We start from the raw sequence: 12,587 nt of genomic DNA on the forward strand, positions 1-12,587 counted from the left end.
AGCAAATTAAGTTTTCGGTAGTCAATGTCCTTGCGAAGCTAATCTGCTTTGTGAAGTTGATGATGTATGTTTTATAAGTTATTGCAACGTGTTTTCATGCCGAGCGAAAAATCAAATTGTTGCATTGCCCTTTGACAGAAAATGGTATGATTAATTTATTTATTTACCATTGTTAATTAAATTATTAATTTATAATCTATATAAATCAATTTCCATTTTACGTACGTCTTTTGTAATTATTAATTTGGTTTTGTAACAGCCCTTGATAGTAGTGCCTAAGAATAATAATTAATTGCTATTTTTAAATTAGTAGAGAAAATTGCAGATATAGTGCTGTTTGCGGATGATACTTCGTTAGTGTTTAAAATTGGACGTCAAAGTAATCAATTAGACGATGTAAATTGTGCTATGTCTGCAATATTAAATTGGTTTACATGTAATAACCTATTATTAAATTCCAGCAAAACAAAGTGTATAAAATTTACACTTCCTAATGTAAGACTAATAAATACACAGTTATTGCTTAATGACGAAATAGTAAATTTTGTTAATGATACAGTTTTTTTAGGTATAACAGTGGACTCGAAATTACAATGGGGGCCCCATATTTCAAAATTGGCCAGTAGACTCAGTTCTGCTGCATATGCAATTAGAAGAATTAGGCAATTAACAGACGTGGCGACGGCTAAACTTGTATATTTTAGTTATTTCCATAGCATAATGTCTTATGGCATACTGCTGTGGGGTAAAGCAGCCGATATAAATACTATATTTGTTTTACAAAAGAGAGCCATACGTTCTATTTATGGTATGGGTTCAAGAGAGTCATTACGTCAGTGCTTTAAAGACTCAAATATCCTCACAGTTACTTCACAATACATTTATGAAAATATTATGTATACACGGAAGAACTTAGCGAGTTTTAAAAAACTCAAAGACTGTACAAGTAGAAACTTACGCAATATAAATAAGCTTATTTTACCTAAATGCCGTCTGCACAAAATCAGTAATTCATTCTATGGTAATTGCATAAGATTTTATAATAAACTGCCGGAATCTGCATTAAATCTGACAGAGAGGCAATTCAAATCTTATATTAAACAATTTTTATGTAAGAAAGCCTATTACAGGATAGACGAATTCATAGATGACAACATATCAAGTAAATAATTAGTTTATTAGCATACAACGTTATAATTTTATTTTCTCATTGCTTTCTTGATTTAATTGATTAATTTTAGAAATATGAAAGCGTAGCGGTTTTTTGTATTAATTGCCGCATGCATTCTTATGTAAAATGTGAATACTATAACTATCAGATGGCAATTGTGAGTAGCTTTGACGTGGTCTAGTGTTTTGAGTAGTCATGCTCACTAAAATGTCCAGACTTGTGGCGGCGTGGTGGGCCGGGTCATTGGGCTCCCTAAAATATGGTCGAGCGCAGTGATGGCTGGCTCATCCGTCATACTCGTGAACGGGTGCTGCTTGTAGGGACTGGTCTGCTCTAATCACTATGACTGATTTCCTCTTATTAATTGTTTAACCAGTTGGTTATGTATTCAATTTTTTTTTCTTTTTGAGTATTTAATTGAATTAGTGCTAATTGGTGGTTTGTATTCACACAATTAAACTTAAAAATGTAAAATAATAATAAAATTATTTAAAAGAGCATCACGCAAGTTTCTTGCTCGTTCTTCTTGTGATGAGACAGCTTTCCGAACGAGCGGTAAATTAAAAAAAATGTAATGACTTTTCAAAAGTGCTTCAATGTAAGTTTATTTGAATAAATGATTTCTATTCTATTCTATTCTATTCTAATCATATTAAGATAATAATTAAAATCCTTTTTTGTAGTGTTATTAATTACATTTTTACTTGATTGAATATAATAATAAGATATGATGTATATTAATATGTTACTGTTTTTGGTTAGCCAATTATATTTTAAATATGTTACTTTATACAAATCGTAAAAAAAAATCACTATCGATCACTATATGGCTGATCACGTCTAATGATTGTAGGTATACAGATGGGTCATTTGTATGAAAAGAAAAAATGCAAAAGCTGATTCTAAGTACTTACCATATCAATATGTTATTCCTATAATTAAAACATATTCAGCGTTAATTTAAAGGTTATTCAATTATTGGTCTGAAGAATGTATAGATTTTAGAAGTGAAATGTTTTAGCTGTCATTATTATGGTTTCTTAATTATGTTGTCTTATAAATTATTCAAAATCTTTTTGATTATTACAGAGATTTTGGATAGTTTATATTAAATTAGTAAAGTATTAGGAAAAAAGTAATAATTACTAAAAACCTTAATTTTTTGTGAAATTAATCAATCTCTTTTAATTATGGACCTATTAACAATATAAATATAGATAATAAATTATTGTTATGTGGTTATTATGGAAGAATTATCAATATCAAGAGATTTATCGAGTACCAATTAAAGAAGATGTTGGTAGGGGCCACCCTAGATGGATGTATATCAAAGAAATAGGTGATGTTCTAAAGCTAAGAGTGATTAAGTGCTACAAAAATACACACTTTAGTGAGCATATAATAAAAAGGCCAAATTAAAAGTAATCATAACCATGTATGAAATTATTGATGAATATGAAGCAAGTGAAAGAGGTCTGTTTGAATCAAAACATTTAGTGTTCTGTCATTTCATTTGCCTACCCCAATGGTCCCTTATGTTGCGGTAGGCAGATATCTATTCCTCCTGTCTAGAGAGACAAATGTGAGAGATATTTATGTATGTTATATAATTATTTGACTACTCCGCATTTTTTGCAAATTCAATCTCCCCATGTCTAAATAATCAACTAAATCACATGTTATAATGATAATATGTTAATTCTAGGCCGCTCTAGACAGAAAAGGTACTTTTAAAGTCGAGTATCTCCAAGAGATAGAAAAGAAAGTCCAGCAGAAATGGGATCAAGAGAAAATATTTGAAATGGAAGCACCATCTGATGGGAAAACCCATGAAAAATTCATGTGCACTTTCCCATACCCCTATATGAATGGACGTTTACATCTAGGGCACACATTTTCACTCTCTAAATGTGAAGTAAGAAAGCTATTTTATTTTATTCTTATTAAGAAATAGTATTGAAAAAAAAATGTAACTTCATCCTATTTGAGGGTTAAAAGTTAACTGTAAAAAAGTACCCTTTATAGTTTCCATGACTCTGTGGTCCCAGCATAGAATAGGCACCCCTTCCTTTCCCTTAGGTGTCGTAAGAGGCGATTAAGGGATGGCGAGGAATGGGCAGCAGTATCCCTCTTAAAATATCTCTAAAGGCCTGACTGCGGTTGCCAATTCGCCTGCCAAGCTTGGTAACTACTGGCAAAATTCCCCGAGGGGGAGGTTTTAATACTTGGTTTACTTTTATGTATTTAAATAGCAATAATTTATGTCTAAGGCAAGTAAATGAAATTAATATGGAGGCAGAATACCTCAAGCTTTAAGAATAACAACACATGAAGGATACCATGGGTGTCACAATTCTTTTTCTATTATAATATACTATGTCTATAGATGATAGTTACAACTTTTCATCAGATAGACTGCCAGTTTGTCATTCTAATAATAAAAATCAAAACCACAAAATGTTTTTTATTTATTTACACACTGGCTTTTATCTGTGTATTCCTCTTATAGTATGTGTATATCACCAATGATTGGTTATACCAGTGTTTCCCAACCTTTTTTGTGCCATGCCCCACTTGAACGTTTCTAAAAATTTTATGCCCCCATATATAATTTTTCCCAACAAAGTTTACTTGATGACTCTAATCAACCAGTTGATATTTTTGTAACGTTAAACGAAATTTACAGTATTTTTTTTGTTTAATTTGGCACCAATATCTACTTGTAACATTGCATTTAAATGGCTCGAAGCAAGAGGGTTAAAATCGCTTTGAGTCCATTTTTTAATTGCCCCCCTGTGGGGCGTGGGACCCACGTTGGGAAACATTGGGTTAGACCATTAAAGTGCAAAGAGAAAATAAATAAATTCACTTTCACATTTATGATATTAGTAAGGTTATGCTCATTATGTAATTATTTAATTTACAAATATTCAATTAGAGGATACAACTGTCATTAATATATGAATTTCAGTTTGCATCAAGATATCACAGGTTAAAAGGAAAAATGGTGCTTTTCCCATTTGGCTTCCACTGTACTGGAATGCCTATTAAAGCTTGTGCTGATAAATTAAAGAGGGAAATGTCTGTGTATGGGTACCCTCCAGTCTTTCCTGATGAAGAGGAAGTGTCTATACAAGAGGAAGGAGACATTGTTCCAAAAGATAAGAGTAAAGGAAAAAAGAGCAAAGCAGTAGCTAAAACGGGTACAGCAAAATTTCAATGGCAGATTATGAGAAGTCTAGGAATCCCTGAAGATGAAATCAAAGAATTTGCCAATGAGTCTTACTGGCTGGAGTATTTTCCGCCTCTGGCTGTTGCAGACCTTAAAAGGATGGGTATTCATGTGAGTTATTTGATAAAAATCCTGCTTTATCCTTTATATAATCTGTGATTATCCATCAAAATATTCAATTCGAAGATTAGCAACAGTTTTTCCTATTTTCTGATATTTTCCGCTACTGTAATGGAGTTTGCCAACAAATGTTATTTGCTTAAAAAAGACCAAGGTCAAAAGCACTTGATGCCAATGAATTTGTACAAATATATCAATTAATATGAAAGAAAGGTCTGATTTGAGAGTATTTAATTTCTGCCTACTCCATTCTCACACATATGTGTTTGAGATCTTGAAATTGTATTTATCTTTTTAATGGATGTTTTACAGGTTGACTGGCGTCGAAAATTTATCACTACAGACGCAAACCCATTTTACGACTCATTTATTAGATGGCAATTCAATCATTTAAAAGATCGTAAGAAAATTATGTATGGTAAACGATACACTATATTTTCACCTTTAGATAAACAACCTTGTATGGATCATGACAGAAGTTCTGGAGAAGGTGCTGGACCACAAGAATATACCTTAATTAAAATGGAAGTTTTAGAACCTTATCCATCTATTTTAGAGTAAGTTTCTCAATATTATTCTGTGTTATTTAGACACTCATACAATTAAAATTGAATACTGTTATTATTATTGCATTTTAGGTCTTTCAAAGGCAAGAAAGTTAGCTTTGTTGCAGCAACACTGAGACCGGAAACAATGTATGGCCAAACCAACTGTTGGATACATCCTGATATTAAATACATAGTCTTTGAAACAGTGAAAGATGGTATATTTATAAGTACAAAACGTGCTGCCAGGAACATGGCTTATCAAGACTTCACAGAAAGGGATGGTGAATTTAAGATTCTGCAGGAAGTTGTAGGACAAAACTTACTGGGAGTGGCTTTAAAATCTCCCTTTACATGTTATCCCAAGATCTATGCATTGCCCATGTTGACTATAAAAGAAGACAAAGGTACCGGTATTGTCACAAGTGTGCCTTCCGATTCTCCTGATGACTATGCAGCATTAGTTGATTTACAAAAGAAACCAGCTTTTCGGGAGAAGTATGGTATCACAGAGGAAATGATAATGCCTTTCAAACCTGTTCCTATATTGGAAATTCCAGAATTTGGTAATCTATCTGCTGTGTATGTGTATGACAAACTTAAGATTCAGAGTCAAAATGACAGGGAAAAGCTAACTCAAGCCAAAGAGATGGTGTACTTGAAAGGTTTTTATGACGGTGTTTTGTTAGTTGGTGAATACAAAGGAAGTAAAATTCAAGATGTAAAGAAAAATTTACAAAATAAATTGATACAAGAGAAAAGTGCTGTTGTTTATTACGAACCTGAAAAAACTATAATATCGAGGTCTGGTGACGAATGTGTAGTAGCTCTTTGTAACCAGTGGTACCTGGACTATGGCAATGAAGAGTGGAAGAGTCAAGCCGAAAAGGCTTTAGCAGCAATGGATACATACCATGATGAGGTTAGAAAGAATTTCCAGGCCACCCTAAAGTGGCTACATGAGTATGCATGCTCAAGAACTTATGGACTTGGTATGTAATTAAAAAAAATATCAATATAATTATTAACTCAAAAAAGTAGCATATGCTACTTTTAAGTGAAACCCTAAATTTCAAGCATAACTTAGTTATTAATATTTCAATTGCTGTCATTTCTTACTTTATATGGTATAATGTAATAAATAATAATAATATATTGTATGACTAAGGAAAGGAAATATAATGTAGAATATATATATAAATTTATTATATTGTTAAAAATTTGCACGCCGACATAGAGGCAGAATGTACACGGGAAATATAAACCTCTATCATCTAAAATTACCTGCATTCTAGCAAAATAAATTCATTTCATTTCAATATTTTCAGGAACCAAATTACCTTGGGATACTCAGTGGGTGATAGAATCTCTGTCTGATTCAACTATCTACAATGCATACTATACAATTGCTCATTTTCTCCAAGGCGATACATTCAGAGGTAACAAAGAAAACGCTCTTAAAATCAAGCCTGAAGAGATGACTAGTGAAGTTTGGGACTACATATTTTTCAAAGATGCACCATTCCCAAAGAAAACAAAAATTGCAAAGGCATCCTTAGATCTTATGAAAAGATCGTTCCAATTTTGGTAAGTAATATAATAAAAAAAAAAAAACTAAACGTGAAAAATTTTATTCCTTATAAAATATACTTAATATTTTCAATTAAGTATTAATTTTTATTATTGTAATATTTTTCAGGTATCCAGTAGATCTGCGAGTGTCAGGTAAAGATCTTATTCAGAACCATTTGACGTTTTACATTTACAACCACTGTGCGATATGGCCGAACGAGCAAGATAAATGGCCAAAAGGCATCAGGGCTAACGGCCATCTTATGTTGAATTCGGCCAAAATGTCGAAATCCGAGGGCAATTTTTTGACACTGACTGAATCAATAGAGAAATTCAGCGCAGACGGTATGCGACTGACGCTGGCCGACGCTGGCGACTCTGTAGAAGATGCGAACTTTGTCGAGAGCACGGCTGATGCAGCTATACTAAGGCTGTACACGTTTATTGAGTGGGTCAAGGAGATTGTCGCCACTAAGGCTACCTTAAGAACAGGTGAGAATAAATAATAATATATCAATTTACTAAATTTAAAAATGTTCAATAAATAATATCTTATAAGTTGAAACAAATAAATCAAATATACGAAAATTAAGAACCTTATTTGAAGTCTATAAAAAAACTGTTGTCCACAATTATAGCTCTATTTGTTATGTTTCAACGATTGAATCAGAATTGAATTTAATCATTTGTATAAAAAATGTATAATAATGTAAAAAGATGGATGGATATCAATTGTCAATAGTGGTAATATTTGATTCTCCGATAGGCTGTGCAACACACAAGCAACTCCTTTCGTGTTGTGCAGGTGTGCATGAGCGACGGCAGTTGCTTTCCATCTGCGGACCGTTTGTTCGTTTGTCTCCCTAACAATAAAAAATAATCCTAAATACGTCCAATAAAATACTTTTTTACAATATAGGCAAACAAAATTTCCACGACAAGGTATTCGTAAGCGAGATGAATACAAAAGTAGCGCAGACCGATGATAATTACAACAGAATGCTGTTCAAAGAAGCTCTGAAGACTGGTTTCTTTGAGTTGCAAGCAGCTAGAGATAAATACAGAGAGCTGTGTTCCGAGGCTGGAATGCACGCGGAACTTGTGACGAGGTACATAGAGACACAGGCCAAACTGATGTCGCCTATCTGTCCTCACGTCGCGGAACACGTTTGGGAATTGCTCGGCAACGTAAGTTTTTATTTGTTTAAATGTACTAATATTTTAAAGAGGGAAGATTTGACTATTTGTTTGTAGTAGATAAATGTAAAAAACAACCGATTTAAAATCTTTTTTGCTTATAAAAACTTTCGTTATTAGAGAATAACATAGGCTATATATTATTTTTTAAAATTCTATCTACCCATGCGAAACCGGGGTGGATTACTAGTCATTTAATGAATTAGTAAATTATCAAAGTCCAAAACTGAAATGCAAACAAACGGTTAGATTTTCTTAAATTAAATTTAAATAAATACTTGATAAAAATCAGTCTAGATTGTAATCAAGTTATCAAAATATAATACTTTCACACAAAAGCAATATGTGCGTTTTTTTTTTATGGGTGTAAATGGTATGGTAACCCCGCCTGCGCTAACGGGATACGCTGGCGGAGCACCAGTGAAGGGTGATAGATGAGAATGAAAACAGCCCATCATGATGAATTCATCAGGAATTAACCATGATAGTTTCCAGGGAGAACCGCGAGGAGGTCGACCTGGTTGGGTATATTGCTAGCAATAGGATTCTCAGTCTCCATTACTAACAATTCCTTTCCCCCCAATATGTGCGGTTAATTGCGTGTTAAGTTTATTCAATTTACATTTATGCTGTAATTTATTTACTGTCGTGTAGTTTTATTTCATTCACATTCATCTTCCACACATCTATAAACTTTCTATCATTTTAACCTACTCTACTCTACCTTTATTGCCATGATGATAAGCTAGGTAACTCGAGTGTTACGCCCATCATAATTATAACAGTTGGAATGTCACAGAACATTACCTAAGATACGTGCATATATGTGCATCAAAACCTATTTTTAGAAAAGAAGCATTCTTCACGAGAGGTGGCCAGTAGCGGGCGACGTGGATGAGGTGGCGGTCAAAGCTAGCAACTACCTGATGGACGCGGCACATTCTTTCCGAATTTATCTGAAGAATCATTGCGCTGTCAAGAAGCCTAAGAAGGGAGAAACTCCCAAACCAGAGAGAAAGCCCAACAAAGCCACCATTTGGGTTGCCAAGGAATATCCGAAATGGCAACACATTATTCTGACTACTCTCAAACAACTGAATGGTGTAAGTAGAATTACTTATATTTTTTAGTTTATATAATTATCATTATTATTATATCAGCCTTTAACTGTCCACTGCTAAACATAAGCCTCCTCTTTGGAGAGTTTTGCCAGTAGTTGCCACGCTTGGCAGATCAATTGGCAACCGCAGTATTTTTTATTGGATGAAAATGGAATGGTAACCCCGCCTGCGCTAACGGGATACGCTGGCACCAGTGAATGGTGAACGATGTGGATGAGAACAGGCCAGTTAGTCATCTGGAATAAATCATGATAGTTTCCAGGAGGAACCGCGAAGAGGTCGACCTGGTTGGGTATATTGCTAGCAATGGGATTCTTAGTCCCCATTACTAACAATCCCTTTCCCCCAAACCACAGTTAGGCTTTGTAGATTTTTAAACAGGGACGCTACTGCCTATCCCACACCCTCCCTTAGTCCCTCTTACGACACCACAGGCAGTCGGTCGTAAAACGAAAAGTAACGAAACATTACGTCGACTCTAAATAATTGGGATAAGGGGAGAAAGATGATGATGATGACATCTCATATCATTTAAGTAAACCACTTTGATGACAAAATTAAGGGCGTATAATGGATAAATCCAATCTAATTAAATTAAATGTTTAATACAACAAATATAGTACAAGACCCACGCGCTACTTATTAGCAGGGCGTCCTCATAAAACTGTGGCGTTTGAGGGAAGTTTCCGCTACCAAGCTACGAAATGCTGGAATAATATACCACCCCCAATAAGATTGTCTAATAGTAAACACATTTTAAAAAAAAAACTTAAAATCTTTTTAATTAATAAACAAAAAATTGGAATACCCAATAGGTACGTAGCCGAAATATTTATTGCCTGAATATCTGAATGTGACAGAAAGTGATCTCTGACTACCCCTCATCTAATGGTATCTGTTATTTATTTATTTATGTAGAATATAATGTCAAGTGGAGGCAAATATAATGGACACATACAATGCAGTTTATTTATGTGTATATATATATATAAATATTGTAAATTTTTAATGAAAAGTTTCGCGACTGACTCTTGGCCACAGCAGAATATCAGTGTTTTGCTCTTTTAAGGGCAAAGCAATAAACTGAGCTGTGACCATTTTGTGTTACTATGGCACACGCATGAAGGAATGTTAACAAAGGAGATTGTTAGATTATGTATTTTGTTTTTGTATTTTTGTTTTTTTATTTGTGCTTTTTTTATTTTTATTCTTTTGTCTCTTTTGCTGTGTATTACATGTATGTTTTTTTTTATTGTAATTTGTGTGCTGTAAGTAATGCAAATAAATTGTCTATCTATCTATCTATCTATCTAATAATAAAATGGCACAATTAAATAAACTAATAATTATGCATTTACATAAATACAAACTTTAACATAATACGAGAAGTTATTCGATAATATTATTATGTGTACATTATATATACAATTTCCTATGTGTTTACTTATATAGGTTTAAAGATCATTGTGAATATGTCTTACAGCCGGCAGGTCTTCCTGACAACAAGACGATTTCCAGCAAGTTAGGCGAGGTGGCGGAACTTAAGAAGTATATGAAACGAGTGATGCCGTTCGTGCAAGCAACCAGGGAGAATGTGGAGCGAGTGGGGGCGGAGGCTCTGTCTGTCGGCCTGCCGTTCGATGAAGCCGCCATATTGGTGGACAACAAGCAGTACTTACTTAGCACATTAGATGTGAGTAATCAGAAATTTACTTGAATAAAGTCATTCTTATTTCTAAATTAAGTGTAACTGAATAAACTATATATAGAAACGTTTTCCTAACCAAATAAGTAAGTGTATACAAAAGGGATTATATAAAAAAAAAATAGTTTTTCTGTATTTTATGCCATACGACCACAAATTAGGATTATGACATGTTAATACAAACATCAACTGTGTATTTTGTTAAAAAATTATATATAAACACTAAGTGTTTGCTATTAAAGACACAATTTCTATTTTCTATAGTATACAAAATATAAAACTTTATTTTGCAGTTGGAGAGTATTGAAGTGAAGTATACAGACAGTGAAGATACGCCTGAGAAGACGCGAGAAGATTGTGCGCCCGGTCAGCCACATATCTCCTTCAGCGTCGAGGCCGGCGTTACTGTGAATTTGATCAACCCTACACCACAAAGTGGACTCTTCTCTGTCTCCATAAACCTGGTGAACGGAGATACAATCGAGAAAGTGAAGTCGAAAATCGTCAAGGAAGTCAAGACAATTAAAGGTGAGTCTATAGTTTGTTAATAATGGACGGTAAAGAGCAATAGTTCATTTATAGGATGAGGAGGGGTGTCATCTATAAGTAATATTTAAAAATATTGGTTTGTTGTACAAATAGTATTCACCTTAGTTATAAATATATTAAGGCATTGTAAAATTTCGATAATAATGTAATAGGTAGAATAGGCCACCCCTTCCTTTCCCGTGGATGTCGTAAGTGGCGACCAAGGGATCCTAATGGTCGAAGGGTGGACTGCAGTGTCCCTCTTAAAATGTCTCCAAAGACGAACTGCGGTTGCCAATCCGCATGCCAAGCATGGCAATTACTGGCAAAACCTACCAAAGGGGAGGCTTATGTTCAGCATTAGACAATTAACGCCTAATATGATAATGATATTAACGTAAACTAAGTTTGATTATGAAAGATGTAATGTACAACAGTGTCTTCTATTTTCAGATGCGAATTGTCTTAAATTATGGCGGTACAAAGATCCTATACTGGGGCCTAGGAAGATCCCAGTCCCTGGAGATCATGAGACTAAATGTTTAGTATTGGATAATGCTACAGTATTAAAAGTTGATGTGGCTACCAACAAAGTTGAGCTACTCAATAATGGAAAGAATATAGACATAGGCACGCAAATAGTGTATACTTATGAAAAGTAACTTTTCATACGAACTTTTTACTTCATGGTAATAAATTATTTATTTATTTTACCGATCTTGCGTGTTTCATTTGTCATTCACATTTTATTCGAACCCTAAAAATAAATCTTATCTTACTAATTATAATGAAATTGTAATTGAATAGAGTCTGTAGATATTAAAAAAAAAAGATGTAAGAGATTTTAATGAAAGTCAAAATAATTTTTAGAAATTTTGTATGTATATCTTAATAGATAAACATACAAAATTTATGGCATTATACAAAAACTACTGCACCAATATAGTTTTCACTGCTGTTTTCCTGAAGGTGTGAAGTGGTGTATGTTTTATTTTGATACGCTACCTTGGAAATAGTCTATTTATATATTACTTACTACTTGCCTTACTTCGGAAATCCGCGCGTACACCATAACGGGTAAAGAGCAAGTATTCTTATAAAATTACGTACGAATACTACGTAAAGTACGTAAGGTATACCAAGTCTATGGTGGAAATTATTGACATCACCCTCTTTTTGGATGAGGCCTATATCCAGCCATGCAATATTAGCAATCTACATTTGGTTTTTATCCGACTACTTGGCCATTCTTATAGTCACTGGTCCAGTTTTTAATATATTTTACACTAGTTTTTACTAAAATTAAATAGTAGTAGTATAGTACGTGTATATACAATTTTATTACGTTTGGTTGAGCTGTTAAGGCACTACGAGGTAACAAACAATCAAACTCACT

At 33.6% G+C, this 12,587-nt stretch overlaps 1 protein-coding gene across 1 annotated transcript; it reads left to right on the forward strand.

Moving 5' to 3' along the window:
* The first annotated feature begins 12 nt into the window (after positions 1 to 12).
* Positions 13 to 11,909, forward strand: LOC113523585 (leucine--tRNA ligase, cytoplasmic). Its single transcript, XM_052902767.1, has 12 exons — positions 13 to 144; positions 2,877 to 3,086; positions 4,143 to 4,514; positions 4,836 to 5,080; positions 5,162 to 6,060; positions 6,397 to 6,655; positions 6,768 to 7,132; positions 7,560 to 7,828; positions 8,686 to 8,940; positions 10,442 to 10,651; positions 10,957 to 11,191; positions 11,645 to 11,909. The coding sequence occupies exons 1-12, from the start codon at positions 142 to 144 to the stop codon at positions 11,851 to 11,853; spliced, it is 3,531 nt and encodes a 1,176-aa protein (XP_052758727.1). The 5' UTR covers positions 13 to 141; the 3' UTR covers positions 11,854 to 11,909.
* The last annotated feature ends 678 nt before the right edge of the window (positions 11,910 to 12,587 follow it).

Source organism: Galleria mellonella, unplaced genomic scaffold (genome assembly GCF_026898425.1).
Source record: "Galleria mellonella isolate WM207_F2 unplaced genomic scaffold, CSIRO_AGI_GalMel_v1 utg96, whole genome shotgun sequence".
NCBI lineage: Eukaryota > Metazoa > Arthropoda > Insecta > Lepidoptera > Pyralidae > Galleria > Galleria mellonella.